At 41.0% G+C, this 24874-nt stretch overlaps 1 protein-coding gene across 2 annotated transcripts in view; it reads right to left on the bottom strand.

Moving 5' to 3' along the window:
* The window catches only part of LOC307103251 (cyclic nucleotide-binding domain-containing protein 2-like), a 75878-nt gene that overhangs the window by 27511 nt on the left and 23493 nt on the right, over positions 1 to 24874 (bottom strand). For both annotated transcript variants that reach the window (XM_079777422.1, XM_079777423.1), the window contains exons 6-7: positions 22657 to 22740; positions 5853 to 5917 (exon numbers count right to left, since the gene is read on the bottom strand). In XM_079777422.1, the coding sequence (XP_079633548.1) occupies positions 5853 to 5917; positions 22657 to 22740 (149 nt within the window). The remainder of the gene's footprint in view (positions 1 to 5852; positions 5918 to 22656; positions 22741 to 24874) is intronic.

Here is a 24874-nt window from a genome sequence, read left to right as displayed (position 1 = left end):
AATTCACCATAGCTAAGATTTGGAAACAGCCTAAGTGCCCATCAGCAGATGAGTGGATTAAAAAACTGTGGCACATCTACACAATGGAATACTATGCTGCAGTAAAAAAGAAGGAGTTCTTACCATTTGCAATAGCATGGATGGAACTGGAGAGCATTATGCTAAGTGAAATAAGCCAGTCAGAGAAAGATAAATATCACATGATCTCACTCATTTATGGAATATAATGAACAACATAAACTGATGAACAAAAACAGATCCAGAGACAGAGAAACATCGATCAGACCGTCAAACCTCAGAGGGAAGGTAGGGGAGAGTGGGGGTAAAGGGGAGAGGTCAACCAAAACACTTGTATGCATGCATATAAGCCTAACCAATGGACACAGACACCAGGGGGGTGAGGGCATGAGTGGGGGGAATGGGAGAATAAGGACACATAAGTAACACCTTAATCAATAAAGAAATTAAAAATAAAATGCAATGTTGCTCCATTCATGCTGTTGTTTGTCATAATTATCCTATGCAATAAAAGGCTAATATGCAAATTGACTGAACAGTGGAATGACTGCTTGCTATGATGCGAACTGACCACCAGGGGGCAGACGCTCAATACAGGAGCTGCCCCCTGGTGGTCAGTGTGCTCCCTCTGTGGGAGCTCAGCCAGAAGCTGGGCTCACTGCTGGCAAGCTCAGTGGCAGTGGTGGGAGCCTCTCCTACCTCTGTAGCAGCGCTAATGATGTCCTGTCCTACTGCTTCCTTAGGCCCGCTCACCCCGGGCTCCCAGACTGCGAGAGGGCGCAGATCGGACTGAGGGCCTCCCACCCCCATTGCACAAATGTTGTGCACCGGGCCTCTAGTGTTTATTAAATGCCAAATCTTTGAGAACACAGCTCCCAATACATATTTCTCCTCATGTCACGTATGTTTCCCTTTCATTTATAATGTTCCAAAAATTAGAGACTTTTTTCCAGAGTCTAAATTCACTTTCAGTGGCTATGAGTTTGGGCATAAAGTCAGACGTATCTGAGAATGATGTTTGAAGGCAGCCAGAGGAAAGCAGGATGCTGGGGTGAATAGGCCAGACCTCGCTTCTGAGGGGTCCCCAGAAGATGGAGGTGCACCAAATCAGAGACCAACATGTGGAGAATGGAGCTAAGGCACGTGTTGTGAGTGCAGGCTGAACGCAGAAAATATGACTCTTCCAATGAACTCTCCTCAGCCTCCCACAGGCACACAGCCGGGGACAGCTGGCTCTAAGAGGGGACCAGTTTCAGTCCAAGGAAACTAGGTGACGGATATGTAAACATAGATTTCTTTTGGAATAAATATTCCTTTTTGAGTCTCTTGATTTTTAAAATGTATACTTCATAAAGCATAAAGACATTTTTAAGAAAACTGAAGGGGACGTAATTTAAATGTCTCCAACTTTCCTCCTAAATTGCACCCTTCTAATAAAAATATTTTATCTAGTTATATAATATATATTGTCAGATAAAGAGTAGTCGTGCATGTAACCTTTCCAGTTTTGATAACTGTCAATACTGAAAGGTTTGAGCAATGTAATTTTTTAAATTAAGGACTGAGGTTTATTTGGCATTTCAGAGCACCACCTGCTGGATTAATGAACAACAACAGCCCGGAACAAAAGTGAATCTTCACATGGGTTTTAAAAGAACTGGTCATGGAACCCTATGATGCTCATCCCTTCTCTTTTCTTTCCCTACCCAGTCACTCCTTTCCTGCCTTTATTTACACCCTAAGGCTGTCCATGCCACCACCTAGCAGATTGCTGAGCCCTCAGAGTGGCTACGGAGCAGGCTTCTCATGCCTCATTTAATAAAATCTAGGCTGTTTCTAAATATCAAGTAGAAAGGCAAATACTACTTTTGAAATTGCAAAGTTCAATTTTCTTCAAGGGATTGTTTCTTTTTGCCCGGGAATGGGTTTGTGGATGTTTTGTTTGTTTGTTTTACACATTAACCATCATTCTAATAGATCGTTTTCACATTTTATTTGTAAATAATGCCTAAAGTTGACTGATTTACAGTATTTGAGCTTGTTGTTTTGATATGGCTTCCCAATGGCTTTTGAGAAAAAGAAGGCTGGTTTAGAGCTACTTTTTAAAAAGTCTCTGATCTCAAAGGACCCACAAGTGTTATGAATGAGAGGAATGGGACAGATAAAAGACATTAGGGAGTGGTAGAGACTGGGGACTTAGAGATCTGTCTCAAAGGGTATACCTTATTCTGACCCAGCCAGCTCTTCAGTTTTTTTTTGTTTTTTTTTAAAGAAGCCAAAAAAGCTTGATTTTCATGAGAGATCTTTAAGTGTTTAAATGTTAGTGAAAAACAAAACCAAACCAAAAAAGACCTGCAGGCCAGAAGTGACCTGTAGGCCAACCTCTGATTAAAAGTTGTGGATACTAAGACCTTATCAGATGTATCTTTTGGACTTTGCTTACTGGATGATAAAATATGAACAAGTGAGCAGTCTATGGCTAAAATCCACTCCAGTCTCTGATCAAATCACTTTACCATGCCTAAGGACCTCTACCACTCAGTCAGCAAGTCTATGCTATATATCCCTTGTTCCTTGACAGTCATGTGACAGGATCATGGATTGCTGAGATGTCCTGGCAATGGCCTTTTATTCCTGTGGCTGCCCATGTGCCTTAAAGTAACCCAAGGCTCAGATTTTGGCTACAATAAGCAACAGTTTAGCAGAACTGAGAAAAGCAGCTGTGGGGTTTATGGGCTTGAAACTTGCATTGCATTTCCAAACAGATACATTAATATGTAACTTTAAAAATATATTTATGTTAAAAAACAACAACACTTTAACTCAATTTTTGGCCATCATACCCTGTAGGGAGCGGCTATAGGGTTAAGCCTCTGTACTGACCTGTTGGCAAAGCCACAAACAAGCCCCAGCTTAGAGGGCACAGCCCTCTTAGCATAATTAAGCTTGACCTTATGACGACCCCTAGATCCTTCCTGGGTAGCTAATGGGCTGTGGGAGGTGCAGCAAGTGCTGCCAAAACAAGTGAAACTCACAAGAACATTGTAACTATGGTGACCACCACCTTGTTTACCTCTAACTATAAAATAAAGGCTCAGCTTGCCATCTGGATCTCTCTCTGTGGCCTTAGCCAGGCACAGGAAGATCCACCTAGACCCAGCTTCCTCTCTTTGTCTGTCTTTTCTAGATCCTCCGCCACCCTCCCTCAGGCTCGCTGAACCCTTGGCTGTGCTAGCAGGGCACAATACCCTGCAGTAAAGTCTCCTCATCCATACACCCTACTGGGACAACCAGAGGCAGTCTACCTCTGACTTGGGAAAGATGTTGACAGCATTTACACATTTTAAAGAGAAATGCATTAGCTTTCTTACTCAGAGTGCTCCGGGAAACAGTGCAGGTTTTATGTTTTGGCCTGGGAAAAACTCCTGGAGAGCATAACAATACGAGGTAGATAACAAATTTCATGACAAAAAAAAGACTGGAAGGATATTATTGTCTGCTTTGTCTGCCATAAAATACCACAGATTAGATCATTTAAACAGCAGAAATTTACTTCCTCACAGTTCTGGAGACTAGAAGTCCAAAGTCAAGGTGCCGGCTGATTCGTTTCCTGGAGGTGATGGCTCTCCTCCAGGCTTGCAGATGGCCACCTTCTCGCTATGTCCTCACCTGGCCTCTCCTCAGTGCATGAGCGTGGATGCAGAGTGACTGCACTAGTGACCTCTCTGGCATCTTTTCTTAGAAGGACACTAACCTTATCAGATCAGGGCCCCATCCTTATGGCCTCATGCAACTTTCCTTCCTAAGGGACCCCATTTCCAAATTCAGCCACACTGGGGAGTTAGGGCTTCAAGATATACATTTGCAACAGGACACCAACATTCAGCCAATAACAAAAGAACTCCACTGTATTTCTTTATCATCTGTAGAATGCCTCTTGAAATTAAAATAATTAAAGCATCTCCTTTTTTAAAAATTATGAATATGAATGTTGGATTTTTTTTTTATCTTAGCCAAATTACTTTAAGCCCCTTTTCCCTGACCTACAGTCCTTTTCTGTTCTAATAGGCACACCTGGTGTTCATTTTTATATATTTGCTAGTCTTTCATCATGTTTCAACTTGGTCTCTGAAACGATTTTTCCTTCATTGTTAATGAATTTCCAGGTTCTAGCTTTCCATGGAACTTCAAGTCATTACTTATGTCAGCACTAGGTATAGCCTTTTCTCAGAATTTGCTTTAGAATTCTGAGACGTCATCAATTTATAATCCCTGCTAGTAACTGGGCTTAGTAACACTCTACACCTCCCGATTTTACCTTTATTCTTTGGAGATGAGGTACCTGACTACACAAATCTGATTTTAAAGAATAATAACTTGTAATATTTTCAATTATTGTGAATTTTTAAAAATGGAATCCCTTTCATTTCTTTCTTGAAAGAATACTGTGAAATGCCCTCAGGTCCTGGGCATCAGGCAATGGTCATGCTTCTCCCACTTTCCCTCTGCAAGCCCTGAAGCCATGTTCGTTTTGGCCTCTGGCTATGCCTGACAACCGGACAGCTGACCCAAGGCTGGACTGGCCTCATCAGATGGTTTTTCTCACAGGAATTTGGAAGAGGGACATAGAAAGCCCCCGGCAGTACAATATGAATGCTGGATTAGAAGTCTTGTCAGCTAAGGGCACCATTTGTGGGCAACTCCGATGAATCATGCCCAAGAGAACAGAGGAAGCCAGTCCTCAGCCAGCAAGAGGAACGGAGCACGTGTGGAGGGCGAAACAGAGACAAGAGGCCATGCAGCCGAGAAAGACCTGCTCCACACTTCCCAGTTCTCAGCCTTCTGAGCCCTCACTGTGCGTTGTAAGTGGATGCAGAGTGAAGCCATCTCTTCACTGTTTTAAAATGTAGTATATTAATAGAAAATCTGAGGTACAGTGAGCCCAATGGATCAGGAGACATAAACGAGCTATCAGAATACTGCGATACAAAACCAAAAATAAATGAAATTAAAAAATCAATTGAGCTGCTTTTAAGCTTTCTGGCTCTCAGCTTCTTAGTGATTATTGCCCTTGTTTTTTAAAATGTTCCCACATCTTGTCTTACAGTCTAGTTTAATTCATGCCCAATATATGACTGGTTTGAAATCATTTGTGGTAAACACATGAATCTCATGTAAGTTAAAAGCATGAAGATGTACTTGCCTCATCTGATGCATTTGTTTTATGAAATCATAAAATGAACAGACTTCTGAACTACATACATGTGCACATGTGCAAACACACACACACACACAATATGCTACTGGTTTCTGACAGATGACTGCATTGCCTGATTTGGCTGTATTTCAGGAATAGACAGAGCAGTACAAGAGCATAAGGGGTCTAGAAAAAGATGCAAACTCATGGGCTTTATATAACCATTTTACTATTTTACCTATGCTAATCACTCAATCATTCATTTGTTCAACAAATATTATTGAACATATATTAAGTCTCAGGCTCTGTTCTAGGTATCCTGATAAAAACAAAGATTTAAAACATCTATCTTATTTAATCTACAACATGGAGGAATGTACTATTATGTCCATCTTATAGATGAAAAACTGAGGCTAGAAGAGGTATATAAACTTGCCCAACACATAACTAATAACTGGTAACACTGGGATTCAGATCAAGGTCTGTATGCCTTCAAGGCCCATGTACTTTCCAACACACCCTACTGGCTTTCACCACCATAGATATTTATAGTTTATCTTGAATTTCAAATAAGAAATATCAAATATCAGCTACTTTCCTCTAAAATTGCAAAAATTATATACAGGAAGATGCATACCCGAGAAAGCTGCATGTTTCTTGATATTGTTCTTGAACTCTCTGTGCAAAAATACAGTAGAAATCCTAAAAACAAAGTAAAAAATAATGACACTCCACACACACACATACATATATATATAAATACATTCATATATGAAAAACTATCCACCCACATATATATGAAGCAATCTTGGAAAATCATTTACTTTATTTTTCCCATCAAGTCACATGATATTAATTTTTTTTAATCCTATACCCCTCTGATTTACAAAATCGAATTTGTTCAATAAATAGTTATTTAGTAAATGAAATAAATTTCAACAGTAGTAATATTTTTAAAGCATTTTCATTTTCACTTAAAAACAAATTAACTGCCCTGACCGGTTTGGCTCAGTGGATAGAGCGTCAGCCTGTGGACTCAAGGGTCCCAGGTTCGATTCCGGTCAAGGGCATGTACCTTGGTGGCGGGCACATCCCCGGTAGGGGGTGTGCAGGAGGCAGCTGATTGATGTTTCTAACTCTCTATCCCTCTCCCTTCCTCTCTGTAAAAAATCAATAAAATATATATATTTTTAAAAACACAACAAATTAACTGTATGGTAGTTTTAGGGATCCTTAATTTAAAAAATTTTTCTTAATTTTTAAATTATTTCATTTTATAAACTGTGGTGATATTATTAACTGTCCTTCAACCAATCTATTCTATTTCATAGATGATAATTTGCATAATACTATATGAAAAGATAATGGAATACAAATGTATAAAGTGATTTTTTTTTAAAAGGCAATAGTCAGTTTGACCATGTCCCCTAACACTAATATAAAACCAACTAGAGGCCCATTGCACAATATTCGTGCAAGAATAGGCCTTCCTTCCCCTGGCTTCACTCCCAGCCGCCTGGGAGCCAGCAAGTCCCCGCTCCCCAGCCTCCCGGGAGCTGGCAAGTCCTCACTTCTGTCAGAGCACCACTCCAGTAGCTCTCTCCGCGCGCCCACCCCTTCCCCTCATAGCAGGCTTCACACATGCCTGCATATGCAAATTAACCTCCATCTTTGTTGGGTTAATTTGCATACTCACTGATTGGCTGTGGGCATAGCAGAGTGATGGTTAATTTGCATGTTTCTCTTTTATTATGTAAGATGTGTGCACTGAAGGTAAAGAAAAGGTAAAAATAAACACACTGGGATGTGTCTATGCCAGTTAAAATCCAAACTACTGCTAAAAACAAACCACAAGATACGGAGAAAAAGAAAAGATACAACAATGAATAAAAAGGCAACTTTCTCTCTGTTTAACCTGAAACCAAAGATTTTTTTTCTAAGTGTTTCAATCTTGGTTATTAATAGTAGCATTGTGTTTCACAACTGAGCGCTAATTTCCAGAAACATCCTAAGACTTCCAGAGTTTAAGCTTATATCAGTCAGGCTAGGCTAGGCTATTCAGCAGTATCAAACAACCTGAAAACTCTCAGTTTAAAACACTATTTTATTTCTCACTCATGTGCATATCCATCATGTGTCAACAATGGACTTTGCCTGCTCACAGAAGTTACCAGAAACCTAAGCTGACAGAGGCTCATCCTGACAAAAACAGAGGCAGGGAAGACAGAAGATAAAGAACCCTGTGCTGGCTCTTCAAGGGTGTCCCCAGAAATGCACCCAAGTCTACTCATATGCTATTGGCCAAAGTAAGTCACATGACCTAGCCTGGCATCAATAGGGTGGGGATGAATCATTCTTGCACTGGAAGAGACAGTTTTCCAATAGTCTTAACAGTATCCTACAGCTAGGACTATAGATTACAAAACAGACTCATCTGCTTCACCTCATTTGAGCCTATTAACAACTCTCAGGGCAAGATGGGGGTTGCTGTGGGACATTTCTATAAAACTAACTCATCAGTGTTAACTACTTCTGCTATTTCTGCTCTTCCACATCTGCCAGTCAGACTGGCAGCAAAGGGTGGGACAAGCCATGCCAAAGCCCCTACCAAGCTGCTCTCAAGCCCACCAGCTTCATCCACCCTAGTTCCCGCCTTCGGAGGGCTCCCACTTCCTTGTACTCCCCTATAGTCCCAGGAATGGAGCAGGTGGGCCAGAGAGGAGATGACTGGCTGAGTGACATAAGCCTGGTTATCCGATCCAAGGGCAGAGAGCTATTTATGCAAGAGTGCAGCTGCATCCATGGACAGTGATAGCAATGTTACATAAGGAGAGGCAGGTGTCTGCTCCAGGTGAACCCTGGATGGATAAATGCTAATAAATAGCATGAGGTTCCTAGTTGATACAATCAGCCAGGGCTTTTGGGAGGTTAGGGCCCTTTGATCTCCAACAGGGGCCCAGGATGGCTTCACAGATTGTTCCTGATCCAGATGTCAGTGATGCTCACTGCTTCTGCCACCGTCGTAGGTAAATTATGAGGGTCAAATGAGTTAAAGTATAAAGCGTTTATTATAGTGTCTGACTTTCCGAAAGCCCTCAATGATGTACCGACTGTTTTGTTAATGTGCTTCACGCTGTGCAGCAGCCCACACTCCCTGGGCCTACTGGAAAGTCGCCACCAGGAAAGTGGTTCTTTCACGCTCTCCCTAAGCCAGCAGGGTAAGGAAGCTGCCTGGCTTCTCCCTCTCGTCCCAGCCGTCTCCTTTCCTCCTTCTCTCAGACGCAAAGGTGCAAGGCCCTGAATTCCCTCCACTGGTCCCTTTCATCCATGAACCTGGGGCTGGAGTGCCTCCTGGGCCAACCCAACTCCAGATGTGCACTTTACACCTGACCTTCCACCTTCACAAACCCTGTTCCTCCGGAGTCTCAGAATACTCCACAGGGTGCCTGGGATGCATGAGACAAATGAGCCCCCAACCACTGAACACGGATACATTCGGATACATTTGCAATGTGAATAAAGAAAAACAAATTAGCTTATAAATGCTTAGACTATAACTTCTATAACATTAAGAAGCTCACAAAATCCAAGTAATCTCAACTCCCAATTCTAAAGTTCCATTAAACTTGTTCATCCTCATAGGGTTCTACCCACTGCTCATTATTCCTATTGAGCAAATGTACAGCAAATTAATTTGTTTGTCATCTTTTGGCAGGTTTCACAGTATCAGAGGAAAATAAAAGTGTTTTATTGATTCAACAGTGAATCTGAAAGGCTTTCAGATATATCCTAAAGTCAATGAATGCTCTAATGATCATCAAAAATAAAATAAAGGGCTAAAAAAAATGAAGAAAGAAAAGGATTAGGTGTCGTGTTACTGGAATACTCTGGAAAGCAAACTTTAGTGCTAAAGCTACCAATAAATTTATAGCATAGTGTAATGTAGTGTAAATAGTCCTAGAGTGGGAAGGAATTTGTTGTGTTCCAGGAACAGAGAAAAGGCCCCATACAGCTAGAGCATCGTGGATAAGGAGGGATCAGCTGTGAAATGTCAGAGAGCAGTGTGGCAAATTAAATGATCAGCCTCAATCTCTCTCCCCTCCTCCCCCCACACACACATGCATACACACACACACACACATGCATACACACACATCCATGGCCTTGGACATGTCACTTTGCAATTCCTCTCACAAAAGAAGAAATATATTCCCTTACTCCTGGACTCTGGCTTTGTTGCGAACTTTTATTTGGTCAATGAGATGTCAGCAGATATGACGTAACAACTGTGTTCAGATGCTTAGGTATGCCCGCTGGTGCTCACCCATTGCCTGTTGGTAACTGGTCCTAGGAGGAGAATGAGAGCACCTGGAGCAGAAGGCCCCAAGGTCCCCTGTAGTGTGAGGCAGAGCTGCCAGTCTGCAAAGCCGAGATCAGGCAGCCACAGCCAACCTGCAGGCACGGGAGTCAGCCAGCCGACGAGCAGATCCAGGAGAAAAGGAGTTGTTTTAAACCAGAAGTGTTCGGGTGGCTTATTCCTCAGTATCACTGTGGCACTATCTAACCAATACTGATCTTTGTGTGCCATAAAAAGAGTGTGTACTTGGAAAAAAAGAAAACATATTACACAACATACAGAATGATTGTATGTATGTGTGTGTGTGGAGAGAGAGAGAGAGACAGAGAGAGGAAAAGCACACACAAGAAAAAGAAAGTTATATATGATAGCTACATTTTTAGGGGTTACTTCTTGAGCGTAGAAATAGTGAATGTTCCATTTTTAAGTTTCTGCAGTCTTTCCATCTTTTTTTCAGTGTTCCAGTGAGCACAGGGGAATGAGGGATAAATAAGTGAAGTTCTATTTATCACAGCCAGCAGAGAATCTCAAAAGGTCAGTCAAAAGGTATTGAAGTTCCTTAGATGAATCCTGTTTGCCATTTAAGCTTGTCTGAAACCTCACTATTGTACTGACTAGTGTACTTACATTTCCTGTTTTTCAAGTAAAACTGCATTTGTAGCAGGGTGTCCTGTGTCCCAATTAGACTGTGGTTTGCAGAATTGGCGACCTAGTGATCCTTATAGGATGCAATCCATGTGAGAATTGATCATCAAAGAGGATCACGTTTACGACTGAGGAAGAAGCAGCTCTTTTCTGGCAAGGGTGCCCAAAAGAGGGAAGGCAAGGAGATTAACGAGATGGTATAGAATCTGTCCCCTTCAGAGTCCAAGGCTCTGGTTTTGAATCATGATGGAGAGAAGGTTTAACCATGACACCGAAGGGCAGGAGAAGAAGACCGCCCCATCCCACAGTAGACGCACAGTGTAGAATTGGCACTGTGCCCAGAGACACCCCCCGAGCAGCAGAAGGAGCCTGGTGAGGAGGCAAGAACAAAAGAGTTTGAATCAATTCGTTTCTGAGCACAAGCACACACCACCTTGGGGAATGCCTGAAATGAGAGGACCATTCCCAGGAGGGGCCAAGATTTACCATGATTTGGGCAATAATGTCATTAGAACTGCATTTGCACTGGGAGAGGTGATGTGGGGCTCACAGGTACACTATCAAACAAGGCGCCAGGAGTTAGTCAGCCTGTCCTAGAGCAAAGGGCCACATCTCCTTCCCTGCGAAGGGGTCTATTATACCTTCCATGTCGATTATATTCCCATGTTTGTCGTCCCTTAGAAAAACATGATCCATGGGAACTTCTTTAACCATTGCTAAAGACTGCCAAAATACTTGGTTTCTCTTTTCAAACTCAAATTACTCTGTGCTAATATCATAAGGACTCAGGGGATCTTCAATTACCTTTGAGTTCTCATCTAATTTTTTTACGATACATCTTCACTTGACACTGTGATGAAAACTCTCCTCTGTGAACATTTAATCAAACACTAATCACGTAAGGGTTCATTTTTCAAAGAACAGCCCCATGAACTCGGAATCCTGGAAAAATGTATTTGATTCTAACTGACTATTCCTAAATAAAAATAGCAAGGTTTAAAAAATGGAGACTCAATGTCCTTTGCCACATGCCTCCATTCAGGTACCGGGCTGTACTTTTAACAAAGCTACGTCTTTAAATGTGCCATAGACGCTATTGGAAAGGACATAAATAATGGAAACTGGAGCCTGGAAAATGGCAAGCTGGCTCAGCCTCGGGGAGCATCATTTGTGAGATCCAGCTGCAAAAGCTAGAAGCTATAAAAAATGCATGCAGATTTCTTTTTAAGCATTAACACACCACTACTTTAAATGTTGGTTCTGACTGAGAAATTCCTCTCGGCAGGTGCTTTTTACCCCCATAACCTCCGCAAGCTGCCAGGGACCCAGGAGACTAAACAAATTACTAACTTAAAAATTCATTATAGAATTTGCTCCCTTTCCAAGACATGAGATGCACTTTATAATTTGCTCTTCAGAACCCCCAGGGACTGTAATCTTCAAGCCCCCGTGTGCTAATATGACGCCATCTCTTGTCCATTATTAATAGGCTGGGTAGAGTTTTTAAGAAACATATCACGCCCAAAAGTCCTAAAATGGAAAGTGAGAATGCCCGTAGCCGCACATTAATTCCTTTAAGCAATGTCAAAAGTGATGACAAAGATGATCTCAATACACCAGATTGCTGAGAAGTGTGAAGTGTTAAACTCCACACTTTTCATTTACCAACAGATGGTGGCAAATGGATGATGAGGTCTGGGGGCATGAAGTCACTGTGAACAAAATAAATGCAATTCTATGAAGCTATGAAAGATAATGTAAAATTATCCGAGATATAATATGAAAGTATGGAGTTTAAGTATGCATTACAGTGAGTGGCCAGATTATGATGATCTCTGAATGCATAATAGTATGGCCACTCAGTGTGTATGTGTGTGTATATATATATATATATTAGAGGCCCGGTGCATGAATTCATGCATGGGTGTTTTCCGGCCACCCTGGCCAGGGGGACGGGACATGGGCAGTTGGCCGGCCTGCCTGCTGGTCGAACTCCTGGTCAAGGGGACAATTTGTATATTAGCCTTTTATTATATAGGATATACACTGAGTGGCCAGATTATTATGTATTCAGAGATCATAATAATCTGGCCACTCAGTGTATTTTGAAAATATAAAAACCAGCCATCTGGGCAAAGGCCCAGACTTAATACAGGTAAAGCAGGTGGCTGCTTATCTTATCACATATCAAAGACGCTCATAAAGAGGGCACATAAACCCAAGATGGTTATAACTCAAATAGACCCAGTCAAAATGTCGCTGTCAGAATGGGCCCATGGGGGAAGGAGAACCAGTACTAGCATCCAGAACCAGGGAAATGGACCCAGGACAGAACAAAGCAATCCCTGAGAAAGTGCTAAAACGAGTGAAAAAAATGGTGTCATTAATATTATCCTATCTAATAAAGAGGGAATATGTTAATTGACCCTCGTGCCATCGCAAAAATGGTGGCGCCCACAGCCAATAAGGAGGGAATATGCTAATTGGCTGCCCTGCCCTCAAAGATGGTGGTGTCCACAGGCACAAGATGGCGGTGCCCAGTCCCCTCAGGCCCACTGGGGTGTCAGGTGAGTGGCAAGGCCGGGCCTGCCTCCAGGTGGGCCCAGCCTTGCTGCGTGCCTGCCTCCAGAGTCCTCCAGTCCCTTCAGCCCCCCAGTTGCCCAGGGCCGGCACAAAGTGCAGACAGGCCTCGGATGGTGGCTGCCCAGCCATCCAGGGCCACCCGAGGCTCAGGTAACCAGGGCTGGCCAAGGCTTGCACTGCCAGCAGTGGCAGCAGCAGAGGTGTGATGGGGCGTCACCTTCCCCTGATCACCGGGTCACCTCCCACCCCTGAGGGCTCCCGGACTGTGAGAGGGCACAGGCCGGGCTGAGGGAAACCCCGCCCTCCAGTGCATGGATTTTCATACACCGGGCTTCTAGTTTCAAAATAAACCCTTTGAGTCTAGTTCATGATTAAGAACAAGATTTTCCTTCTCTGAAAGCGTGGGTCTGAATTCAGTTCAAAGCACTTCTCTAAAATTTAGTCAATAGGCAAATATAGTATAAATAGATTAAATGGATGCAGGAATGGAAGAGGCCTAACCAAAGACAACTCATGGATTATTTAAGGATAATGTTTCTGTTCTAAAGAAATACAGCACTTTTAAGAAATGCTGTGGTAGACAGGTAGAAGCAAAGAGAACAATTTGATTAGACAGAGGTACAATTAAAGTCCTAGAATGCTGAATTTGGCTAGTAATTATAACCCATTCCAGAAGAGATAAGAGAGAAGCAAAATCATTTTAAAGAGATGGAATGGATAAGGGTAAGGTCTGGCTGTAACTCAATCTTGAAGACATTAGCATACATTATGAGAGAATGGTTACTCAGAATAGTAATAAGCCTAGAAACATAGCAAATGGAGGTGGAGATGGAGAAAGGGAAGAGTTGGAGGTAAGTACCCATCAGAGTTGAGACACAGAATTGGGGGGAGGTGACTGCCTCACTCTAGAGGTGCTCTGAGCTATGGACTTGGATTTATTCCAGGCATCCCCTTGGTCTGGATAAAAGATCCCTCGAGACCACTTATAGAACTTTACTTCAATTTTATCTTCACTTAGCATCCCTCTGACTGTGAATACAGCCTCTCAGGCCACCCTAATATAGGAAGGATTCATTAAATAATAAACATGAATGTCTTAGTGACTGGAAAGGGATATTCACCATCAAAATTAAGAAGCAAACATTCAGATTTACACCATTCTCTTGTAAATTTACATGAGTCTGTCCTCTCTTCTTCTCAGGAGGCATCTTATGAAGCGTTGGCATGTAAATGTCTGGAACCGCAAATCTGACATCAGGCCCAGAGAACAGCAACTTCACCACCCAGTGAGGAGGTTGGCTGCCAGTCGGCTACACCCCCTTTAGAGGCTATACTCCCTGATGTTACAAGAAAGAAAGAAAGAAAGAAAGAAAGAAAGAAAGAAAGAAAGAAAGAAAAAAGAAAGAAAGAGAGAGAGAGAGAGAGAGAGAGAGAGAGAGAGAGAGAGAGAGAGAGAGAGAGAGAGAGAGAAAGAGAGAGGGAGAGAGAAAGATGTAGGAATACATAACCCACTTATTATCCTGTGAATTTAGCCCTAGATGACTAGATTATATAGATCAGAAATCAATTGTATAAATCAGTAACCAATATTAAACCTATTAGGTTGTGTAAGAATGAACACTGTACCTATTTTATTTGTAGTGGGCCCTAACACAAAGAATTATTTTTTAATAAATACAAATTTAAGAAATGAAGGGAGATAAGGGGGGAAAAAGAAGGAATTCAGGTTCATTCCAGAAGATTAAGCTGCTAGTAAGACGTGATGACTTCTCATATGACTGTTACGCCAGGTGGTTTCAATCCTTTTGAGAAGCTAGTCATAAAAATTTTTGGAGGACAGAGAGAACTATAAAACTAGATCAGTTATGTAACTGGACTATTCATTATAGTACAAGGCTGTGAAGATGAAAGTTGTTCCTGCTTTAATATAAACAAAAACAAAGATTATTTTGAGAACTATCCAGCTTGTGGGAGAAAAAAGGCATCTGAAAGTCTACTGTATTTGCTTGTTATATGACTCAAGTATACATGATCTGTAGTGCTAAGTTTCACCAAAATTTATGATGGAGAGAAAATAGAGAATAACAACTCATTAAAAAATGGAACAGAGAACATACAATGGAGTCAAGATAGTCTCTTCAATAAATGGTGTTGGGGAAATTGGACAGATACATGCAAAAAAATGAAACTAGACCACCAACTTACACCATGCACAAAAATAAACTCAAAATGGATCAAGGACTTAAACATACGACAGGAAACCATAAAAATACTAAAGGAATCCACAGGCAGCAAAATCTCAGACATAATGCTGAAGCAATTTTTTCACTGACACCGCTCCTAGGGCAATGGAAACTAAAGAGAAAATACACAAATGGGACTACATAAAAATAAAAAGCTTCTGTACAGCAAAGGAAACCATCAACAAAACAACAAGAAAGCCCACTGTATGGGAGAACATATTTGCAAATGTTATCTCCAATAAGGGTTTAATCTCCAACATTTACAGGGAACTCATACAACTTAACAAAAGGAAGATAAACAACCCAATCAAAAAATGGGCAACAGACCTAAATAGATACTTTTTGAAAGAAGACAGAAGGAAGGCCAAGAGGCATATGAAAACATGCTCAAAGTCACTAATCATCCGAGAGATGCAAATCAAAACAATGTGGTACCATCTCACACCTGTCAGAATGGCTATCATCAACAAATCAACAAACAACAAGTGTTGGCCAGGATGCAGAGAAAAAGGAACCCTTGTGCACTGCTGGTGGGAATGCAGACTGGTGCAGCCACTGTGGAGAACAGTATGGAGTTTCCTCAAAAAACTAAAAATGGAACTCCCATTTGACCCAGTGATCCCACTTCTAGGAATATATCCCAAGAAACTAGAAACACCAATCAGAAAGGATATATGCACCCCTATGTTCATAGCAGCACAATTCACCATAGCTAAGATTTGGAAACAGCCGAAGTGCCCATCAGCAGATGAGTGGATTAAAAAACTGTGGTATGTCTATACAATGGAATATTACGCTGCTGTAAAAAAGAAGGAATTCTTACCATGTGCAACAGCATGTATGGAACTGGAGAGCATTATGCTAAGCGAAATAAGCCAGTCAGAGAAAGATAAATATCACATGATCTCACTCATTTATAGAATATAATGAACAACATAAACTGATGAACAAAAACAGATCCAGAGACAGAGAAACATGGATCAGACCATCGAACCTCAGAGGGAAGGTAGGGGAGGGTGGGGGTAAGGGCGAGAGATCAACCAAAGTACTTGTATGCATGCATATAAGCCTAACCAATGGACACAGACAACAGGGAGGTGAGGGCTTGAGTGGGGGAGTTGAAGGGGGTAATGGGGCAATAAGGACACATATGTAATACCTTAATCAATAAAGAAAAAAAAAAATATATATATATATAAACGATGGAACAGAGTACTCATATTAAATGAGCTGTTCCTACTAAGCAAGTTTGAAATAAAGGCGAGACTGGTCATTATAAGTATGCTATGCATAACTGAGTAAAACATCTGAAAATCACTCGATTTTCTAAGTACTTGATGGGGACAAGTTTTTGTAAAATCTGGGCCTTGGAAGAGCAATCAGCAGCATGCTGTGAAGAGGCTTAAAATTTATTCTCAGGTGAACATTTATTTCTCAGTGATTAGACCTCCCTTTGCTAGGATCCAGATCCAATAAACTTGAAATGGTTTTGATGTATCGAGTTTCTGAGCAAACAACAAACAAAACCAGTAAGAGAAAACTGTGAAATTGTAACATCCATTGCAACCTTCTGGGGCAATCACAGCAAGTACTGCTGATAACCATCCACTCAAGTTTAAGTACAACCTCTAATGCATGTGTTCACACACAAAACGAGGGTTTCAAGTTTCCTGTCACAAATCAATCTCTGCCACAGTACTTGTTTTCCGGGCAAGTGCTGAAACCACTCCATGGCCTGGCCAGAACAGAGTACCCACCAGCTCTAGACACACCAGCATGAAACTCCCTTCCAAAATACAGGCCAGTTATGGCCTTCTGCGGCTGGCTGATGTCCTGAGATAAACTCCCACTGCTCAGGTTTCCCTTACTGTTCAGGAAAGGAGTGTGGCTGCCAAATCCCAGGTGGCATAGGCACGCCAAATGCTTACTTCTCGGTACCCAACAGCGCCTTTTATTACGGAAAACTTGAAGGATAGTAAGTAAATGATTCGACCGGCCGGTGAGGACGGAGTACATAAGTCTGCGGTTAAGAAGGTGAGTCATCACAAGCTGGGAATATGTTCTGGTCGCATAGTATAGGATGGGCCACTATACAGTAAATCTTGGCACAAATGAATCAAGAGGCCTTCGTTATTATTCTGGAGGTTAGGAAGTTTCACAAATATTTCCCCACGCTTGCCAGTGCAGTCCTTTGGAACTTTACAGGAGGCCTCTATCTTTCATTGCATCTCTCCCTGGGAATTACTTAGACGGGAAAACCATGTGGTTGAGAGTGGAAGTTTTAGGGTCTGGTACTCTGGGTGTGAGTTCTACTGCTTATAAGTCTTGGGCCCTGAACAACTTGCTTCAGATCTGTTAGCTTTCTTTCTTCAATCTGTGAAAGAGAAATAAGAAGAGTAAGCTAATGGAGTAATTGGGAGAATTGAAGGAGATACTGCAAGTAAAATACACAAATCTGTGTTGTTGTTTTTTTAAAAAAGGTGTTCGGTAAATGATAGTGTTTGGTAACTGTGACTCAGATGTGCCAGCTCCTCTAATCTTCTCCCATTAGACCTCTATCTATGGCCTTTTCCCAGCAGCCAGCTCCCCGGGGGTCCCAGGAGCTCATGATCACAGTCACCTCATTTACCGTACTTTCCTGCTCAAATATCCCGGGTGTCTATAGATGGCCAAGTGAATTGTATAACCACAGCAGCTCTGAAGTCAGAGTGCGATGAAATCACTCTGGCCTGAAGTGGAACAGGAAGGCTTGGTGTGAGAAATTAAACTTTTAAAAAATATTTTTTTTTTATTGACTTCAGAGAGGAAGAGGGAAGGAGAGAGAGAGAGAAACATCAATGATGAGAGAAAATCATTGATCGGCTGCCTCCAGCACACCCCACACTGGGGATTGAGCCCACAACCCAGGCATGTGCCCTGTCCAGGAATCTAACCGTGACCTCCTGTTTCATAGGTTGACGCTCAATCACTGAGCCACACCAGCCAGGTGAAATGGAACTTTTTAAGTTAAGCAGTTATTTTATTTATATCTAAACCCAATCCCAAATATTGGTGGGATTTTTTTTTAAGCACATAATGAATGGTGGAAATAAACAGTGGAGAAAGTCAGAGGGAGGAGAGAATACACAGGGAAAAAGCAAGGCCAGCCATAAGATTTCATTTTAATTATGTCCCAGACCATCTAGGGCTAGATATGGGCAAATCTGGCTATAACTGTCCTGTTACAAAAACAAAAAAGGAAAATGATCAGTTGCAAAATTCATATATGCCAATATGTATCTTCTATGCCAGGCACTGTTCTAAGCATTTTATTTATTTATTTTTTTAAATATATTTCATTGATTTTTTTACAGAGAGGAAGAGAGAGAGATAGTTAGAAACATCGATCAGCTGCCTCTTGTACACCCCCCACTGGGGATGTGCCTGCAACCAAGGTACATGCCCTTGACTGGAATTGAACCTGGGACCCTTGAGTCCGCAGGCCGACGCTCTATCCACTGAGCCAAACCGGTTTCGGCTATTCTAAGCATTTTAGATGTGTTAACTCACCTATTGTCATAGCAGCTCTATGAATTGGTACTGTGTTATGACTGTTTATACGCCTGGGAAACTGAGGCTCTGACAAGTTAAATAAGTGTCAGGACTCACTGTGGCAGCACTGAAATTTGAATTCTGGTTGCCCAGTTCACAGCCCAGGCTCTTAAGGACTAAGAAATGCTATTTTGATAGACAACATATAACAAATAATAGAAAGCCAGCAGTTCAGAGGGAGGATTTCCTAACACTGAGAGCTAAGCCCGCATAAAGACAAATAGTTTGACAAAGTACACTAGCTTCCAGATTGATGGACTTCCCAGATCAGTTAAAAACAAACAAACATTTTTATCGGTTGCAGGCTCCTCTCGGGCACGGGCTTTGGTCAGGGGCTTGCAGGAGGCAAACAATCGTTGTGTTTCTCACATTAATGTTTCTCTCTGTCTTTCCCTCTCTCTTCCACTCTCTCTAAAAATCAATGGGAAAATATCCTCAGGTGAGGATTTAAAAAAAATGTTTTTATATATGATGTACGCCCAGCTGGTGTGGCTCAGTGGTTGAGCATTGATCCACGAACCAGGAGGTCATGGTTCCATTCCTGGGAAGGGCACATGCCCGAGTTGCTGGCTTGATCCCCAGTAGGGGGCATGCAGGAGGCAGCTGATTGATGATTCTCTCTCATCATTAATGTTTCTACCTCTCTCTCCCTCTCCCGTCCTCTCTCTGAAATCAATTTAAAAAAACATATTTTTTTAAAAAATCCTTTAAAAATATGATGTACAGCTGACCACCTCTTGTTGTTTGTGTGTGTCAAGTAAGAACATTAAAACAACAACAACTACCAGGAATTGTCAATATTATTTCAGGAAATAAATAACATGTAAGTACAAAAACACACACACACACACAAAACGAAAGAGTGTAATCTAAACATAGAGGATCTTGCTTTACAATTTTTAATAAATTCAGCTTTGTGAAAAATGTACACAGTCCTTGTTTTCTCATGTGCCTCTGACAGGTGAAGAACTGTTAGAGAATGTCAGTGGTTGTCAGAGTCACTGACAACCTCTCTTTGGAAGCTCTGTGACCCCAGGACAGCAAGGACCCAAAAGCAGAACTGAGACTCCATTCTTCTCCAGGCCGGATCCCAGGAAGGTCTCAAAATTAAGTCTCTTAAAAACCAGAAGATATGATCACATCAAAAACAACAACACAGAAGGTCTGTGAGCAGCAGCCCGAGCAGGTGGACTCAATCATGATCTCACACAAGATGCACATATCACTCACCAAGGTGAGCACAGCACTGCAGGCAGTGAGACGCGCCACAGCGACACGCATACTGTCAGGCTATCATTTCAATCTGGAATAAAACTGAATACTGTATCTTTTCTAAAAGGACATATTATGCTTAAAGAAAATGTAAGACTAACACCAGGAACATGATTCGATTTTCCTGATGCTAACACATTGGCAGCATTTTCCTATTTTGTTTGGTAAAGAATTTGAGTTGCTTCTAAATTTATGCTGAAACCCATTGGATGCTTTCTGAGGCCGAAGCCAGCAGCTCCACTTGTTCAGGGAGTTGTATTTACAATACCTACTGTTCCTATATGTCCATTAGAATGCAATTATCCTGCTTGGGGGGAAATAAAGGTCACTGGGTTAATGGAGCTCACCCTTCTTTTTTAGCTCATAAATAATAAATCAAATATAATATTTAAAAAGAAAACCACATCCCGCATATAATTGTGTTTCTATTGCTTTTCTCACAGAACATTTGAGAACATGGCACTTACTATGGCCATAATCGCCGCAGTCCATCAAGTTCCTATAGCACTGGTTCAGTCAAGAAATACACAGCATGCATCTATTAAATTGATAGTCATAAAAACTCAAATGTTCAAGAAATTTCTCATGACATTTTCTTTTTTAAAATATATGTTATTGATTTTTTTACAGAGAGGAAGGGAGAGGGATAGCGAGTTAGAAACATCGATGAGAGAGAAACATTGATCAGCTGCCTCCTGCACACCCCCTACTGGGGATGTGCCCACAACCAAGGTACATGCCCTTGGCTTGAATCAAACCTGGGACCCTTCAGTCCGCAGGCCAACGCTCTATCCACTGAGCCAAACTGGTCAGGGCCTCATGACATTTTCAAGGTAGACTATGGTACATTCTACTCTGACTGTAAGGAGCAACTCACAAAATTATTTATACTAGCAAATATACAGAAAATCTCATGGGCTTTATCAAAGTATTGGCAAAGATATGCATTTTAAAATTTTTAAACAAATGCGTACAGATTCAAGCACATTCCGTTGCTTCCAGAATGACTTACCAACGGTACTTGTAAGGAGACAGTCCTTATGACCACGCCAATAATAATAAATATTTCTAGGCAAGAATCTGCTGCCACTAGTTTCCCTAATGACAAAACGAAGACATTCCTGCCAGCTAAATAGCTGAACAGGGCTCTCAGCCCAAAAGAGCCAAATGGATGTTTTCACTTCAGGCTTCCCAAGAGAACAACTAAGCAATCGCTCCAGTACCTGGCACATCAAGATTTATAAGGCAGAATAGGAACACATGGCCTAAATAGCTTCAGAAAGCCATTTGTCTAGAGAAACTAAAAAAACAAACAAACAAACAAACAAAAACAGAACATCTGCTACTATATCACTATGCCCCTGAAAATAAGGCTACATGTCTCATGAGATTTATCTAAGAAATATTTTTTGAAATAAAAAGGGAATTATAGTACACCTCCGAGCCTACTATAAGAACTGTTAAACACTTATAAATAACTCCACCAAAATAATGAAAATGAAAAACTCTGCTTTCCACTTGACGCGGGCTTGTGTGACAAAGTGCACCACAATCACCCAACAACAGAACCACACACAGCTTCTGCCTCCTCGTTACGAGTTTCAGCAGTAGCCCAGCACGGCCCTGTGAAAGGCATTTTGACAGAATTATAAACCCAGACAACTGTTTTCCTAAATAACACAGTAATGGTACTCACAATTATTTCAAAAGTTTCTTCGAAGGGCATGTATCTGTCATCAACAGCCTATCATTATTTGTTTTTATTATCATTAATAGCAACAAAAGTTGTTCTGCCAGGCACTGATCTAACAGCTTTATGTCAGTTACCTAACTTAATCCTTGAAAAAAAAATCCTATGGTCTGGGAAGGGTGGCAGAATATGCCACCCCAAAATATGCCACTTTGGCATAAGGATTATTTTGAGCTAAAGAAGCCTAAAAAACAGTGCATTCAAGAAGAGCATTCTAATCTCCCCTTTTCTTCCTGAAAACAGGAGATTAAAAACTCCCTCGTGAAAGATGCCCTCTTTGTACCAGGAGAAAAGAAACATTCTTCGATGAAGAGTCAAAGCTGAGAGAATTCTATAAAAACAGACCTCGTTAAAATAATTCTTATCTTCCTTTAGCCTCCTCATATATTTTAGGACTTTTCCACAATCACCTCTTTTCATTTCCTTATGAGGACTCTTGTGTCACATAAAACTTATCTAGATTTGTAAGCTTTTCTCCTGTTAATCTGCTTTATGTCAGCTTCATTCCCAGGCACAGCCAAAACACCCTAAGAGGGTAGAGGTAAAAGTCTGCCTCCCCTATATCTGTGATAATTTGTTATCTAATTAAGACTATAGATCCATCAGCACAAAGCATTAACTAACACTATTTAAATATAGACACTTATTTTCCTTAGTATTCATTCTCATTGTAAATATTTTTGTCTTTGAGCCCTGCCGGTGTTGCTCAGTGGTTGAGCATCCACCCATGAACCAAGAGGTCACCAGATCAATTCCCGGTCAGGGCACATGCCTGGGATGTGGGCTCAATTTGCAGTAGGGGTGTGCAGGAGGCAGCTGATTAATGCTTCTCTTTCTCAGTGACGTTTCTATCTCTCTATCCCTCTCCCTTCCTCTCTCTCTCTCTAAAATCAATAAAAACATATTTTAAAAATATTTTTGGCTTTAAAATTCATCTGGGTTCCCCAGAAAGGTTTCCTTAAAGTATTAGTCATTTTACTAAATATTATCAGATACTTACTTCTTTACCTATTACAAGAACTTTTACATCTGTTTTACAAAAAAACGAAGCAGGCCGATTTGCATTAGTTAAAAGGCAGGTTTCCTGAAAAATAAAAACAAATGGATTTCTTCAGGAATTATTTCAGCTCTGATGTTATTATTACAATGAAACTCTGGGACTGTTGGAATTATAAGTATGCATCCAACTCTCATTGGAGTTGGATGCATACTTATAATTAAGTATGCATCATTTTAAGCAAATAATTTTTAAAAAATAAATCTTGAGCAATAAAAAGCAATTGGAATTGATAAATAAGGACTGTCCTGATCTTACTTTCACATAATCTATCAGTCCCAGCAGCATTAAATGTAAGGACTATTTTATAAAAACAGAATGCAGGGTTGAACAAGTCTTTATTCTGGAATACTTGCTATATTAAAACAATAGCATAATCTGCAAACACACAAAATGCTGTATGTTAACTCCACTCAACATTTATTACTAAGAAAAATGAGTGCTTTGTCCTACAGATGGCAAACTTGGAGTGGATGCTGACCTAGATCCATGAGGCTCAATGAGGGGTATGGCGTGAATATAACCAAATACAAAATTATAACAAATTTTAATGATTATAATATTGAAAAAGATGTAGCAATAAAGAATCAAGGTGAGATTATCTTATTGAAGGGAGAATGACATGACTTTAACATCTCTCTTTGCTTGAGATGGGACATCCATCTTATGCAGCCCTTGGACATAGGCACTCCTGGTTCTCGGGCCTTTGGACTTGGACTGAATTACACCTATGGCTTCCCTGTTTCTCCAGCTTGCAGACAGTAGGTTGTGGGACTTCTCTGCCTCCAATTCCTACAATAAATCTCCTCTTACATATATCTGTATTTATCCTATTGGTTCTGCTTCCCCAGAGAACCCTATATGGATTTTGGTTGAGAAATACCAGTTCAGATGATCTCCAAGTTTCTTCCTTTTAGTTAAAACAAAATCAGTGGCTCCATTTGATCTGCTCACAGTTGAGGCAGCATGGCAGAGTAAACAGAGCACTGATTCAGGATTCTCCTCCCATTTCTGCCACCAACTAGCTGTCTCAAGAGGAGCAATTCAGCTAACTGCTCTGGTTCTCCATTCACGAAGGTGTGGAGTGAAAGAGTTTGTTTAGCTGACCTCTGAAGCTTCATCCAACACTAAGGTGCTGATCCTGGGGAAGATTTTGACGTCCACAAAGGGTCATAAGGCTCTAAGTAAGAGTGCTTCCAGAGTGCCTCCAGCACTAGAACACTCAGCCAGTCACAGGCTGGCCAACATCTTAACCAAGGCTCAATCTATCAAGACATATTTGACCCACCAGTGATGACACATAATTAACAATGGGAATACCGTGGAAAAATAAGGTTTGTTTTTCATTGAAAATTGTTAGGAATAGTTCTTTGTACTTTGACTTCTCATTGGATTTGTTACCAATAAAATACATTAAATCCATCTCCTATTTGGTATTACCATAGCCAGTGCCTTGCTTCAGAGTCTGCTCATCAATTTCCCACCGGCTCCAATTCCATGTTGTCCTTTCTCTGCTAACATAGCCCACCTATGTTAACATTTAGTAGATGACTCATCACATCAGTCACCTGTCTAAATGTTAACCTGACTCATCTCCCTCTGACTTAAAACACTTCAACGAGCTCTACTGCCTGTAGAATTAAGTCCAAACTCTTCATCATGGTTTTCAAAACCATATTTGACCTCAGCTGACATTTCCAAAATAAACAAACACCAGCAACTGTTTTCACCTCCAAGACCTCCACACTTAGGTACTTTTGGATCCGAGGATCTCCCAATCAAATCTGCCCTCAACTAAATACAGAAATGAAGCAAGTTTTATTCCTACACACAAGCTGCTTTCTGCCCTAAATTTTACCCCCTTTGCATAAAGTCTTTTACAAGCATAGACTTTCTTTAAAGAATCAAAAATATCTCCTTGAATCAGTAACTGTTTCTGTACACTTAAAAAAAAAACCAGCCTCCAAAGATACAGGGTTTGTAACTCATTCATTTAACTGGGCAATCATTCATATAACAATCACTTATGCATCTTGCAGGTCCTGTATGTTGGCAAACTACATATCAGGCTACATGTCAGCCCTACACTGCTAAGAAAAATACGTATTCTTTAAGCATTTCAATTACTGAAATATTTCATTCTTGAGGACAATGTTATTTT

The sequence above is a fragment of the Cnephaeus nilssonii genome, assembly GCF_951640355.1.
Source record: "Cnephaeus nilssonii genome assembly, chromosome: 1".
Classification (NCBI taxonomy): Eukaryota; Metazoa; Chordata; class Mammalia; order Chiroptera; family Vespertilionidae; genus Cnephaeus; species Cnephaeus nilssonii.
Note: the sequence above shows the minus strand (reverse complement) of the source record. Positions and strands in the feature narration are given on the sequence as shown.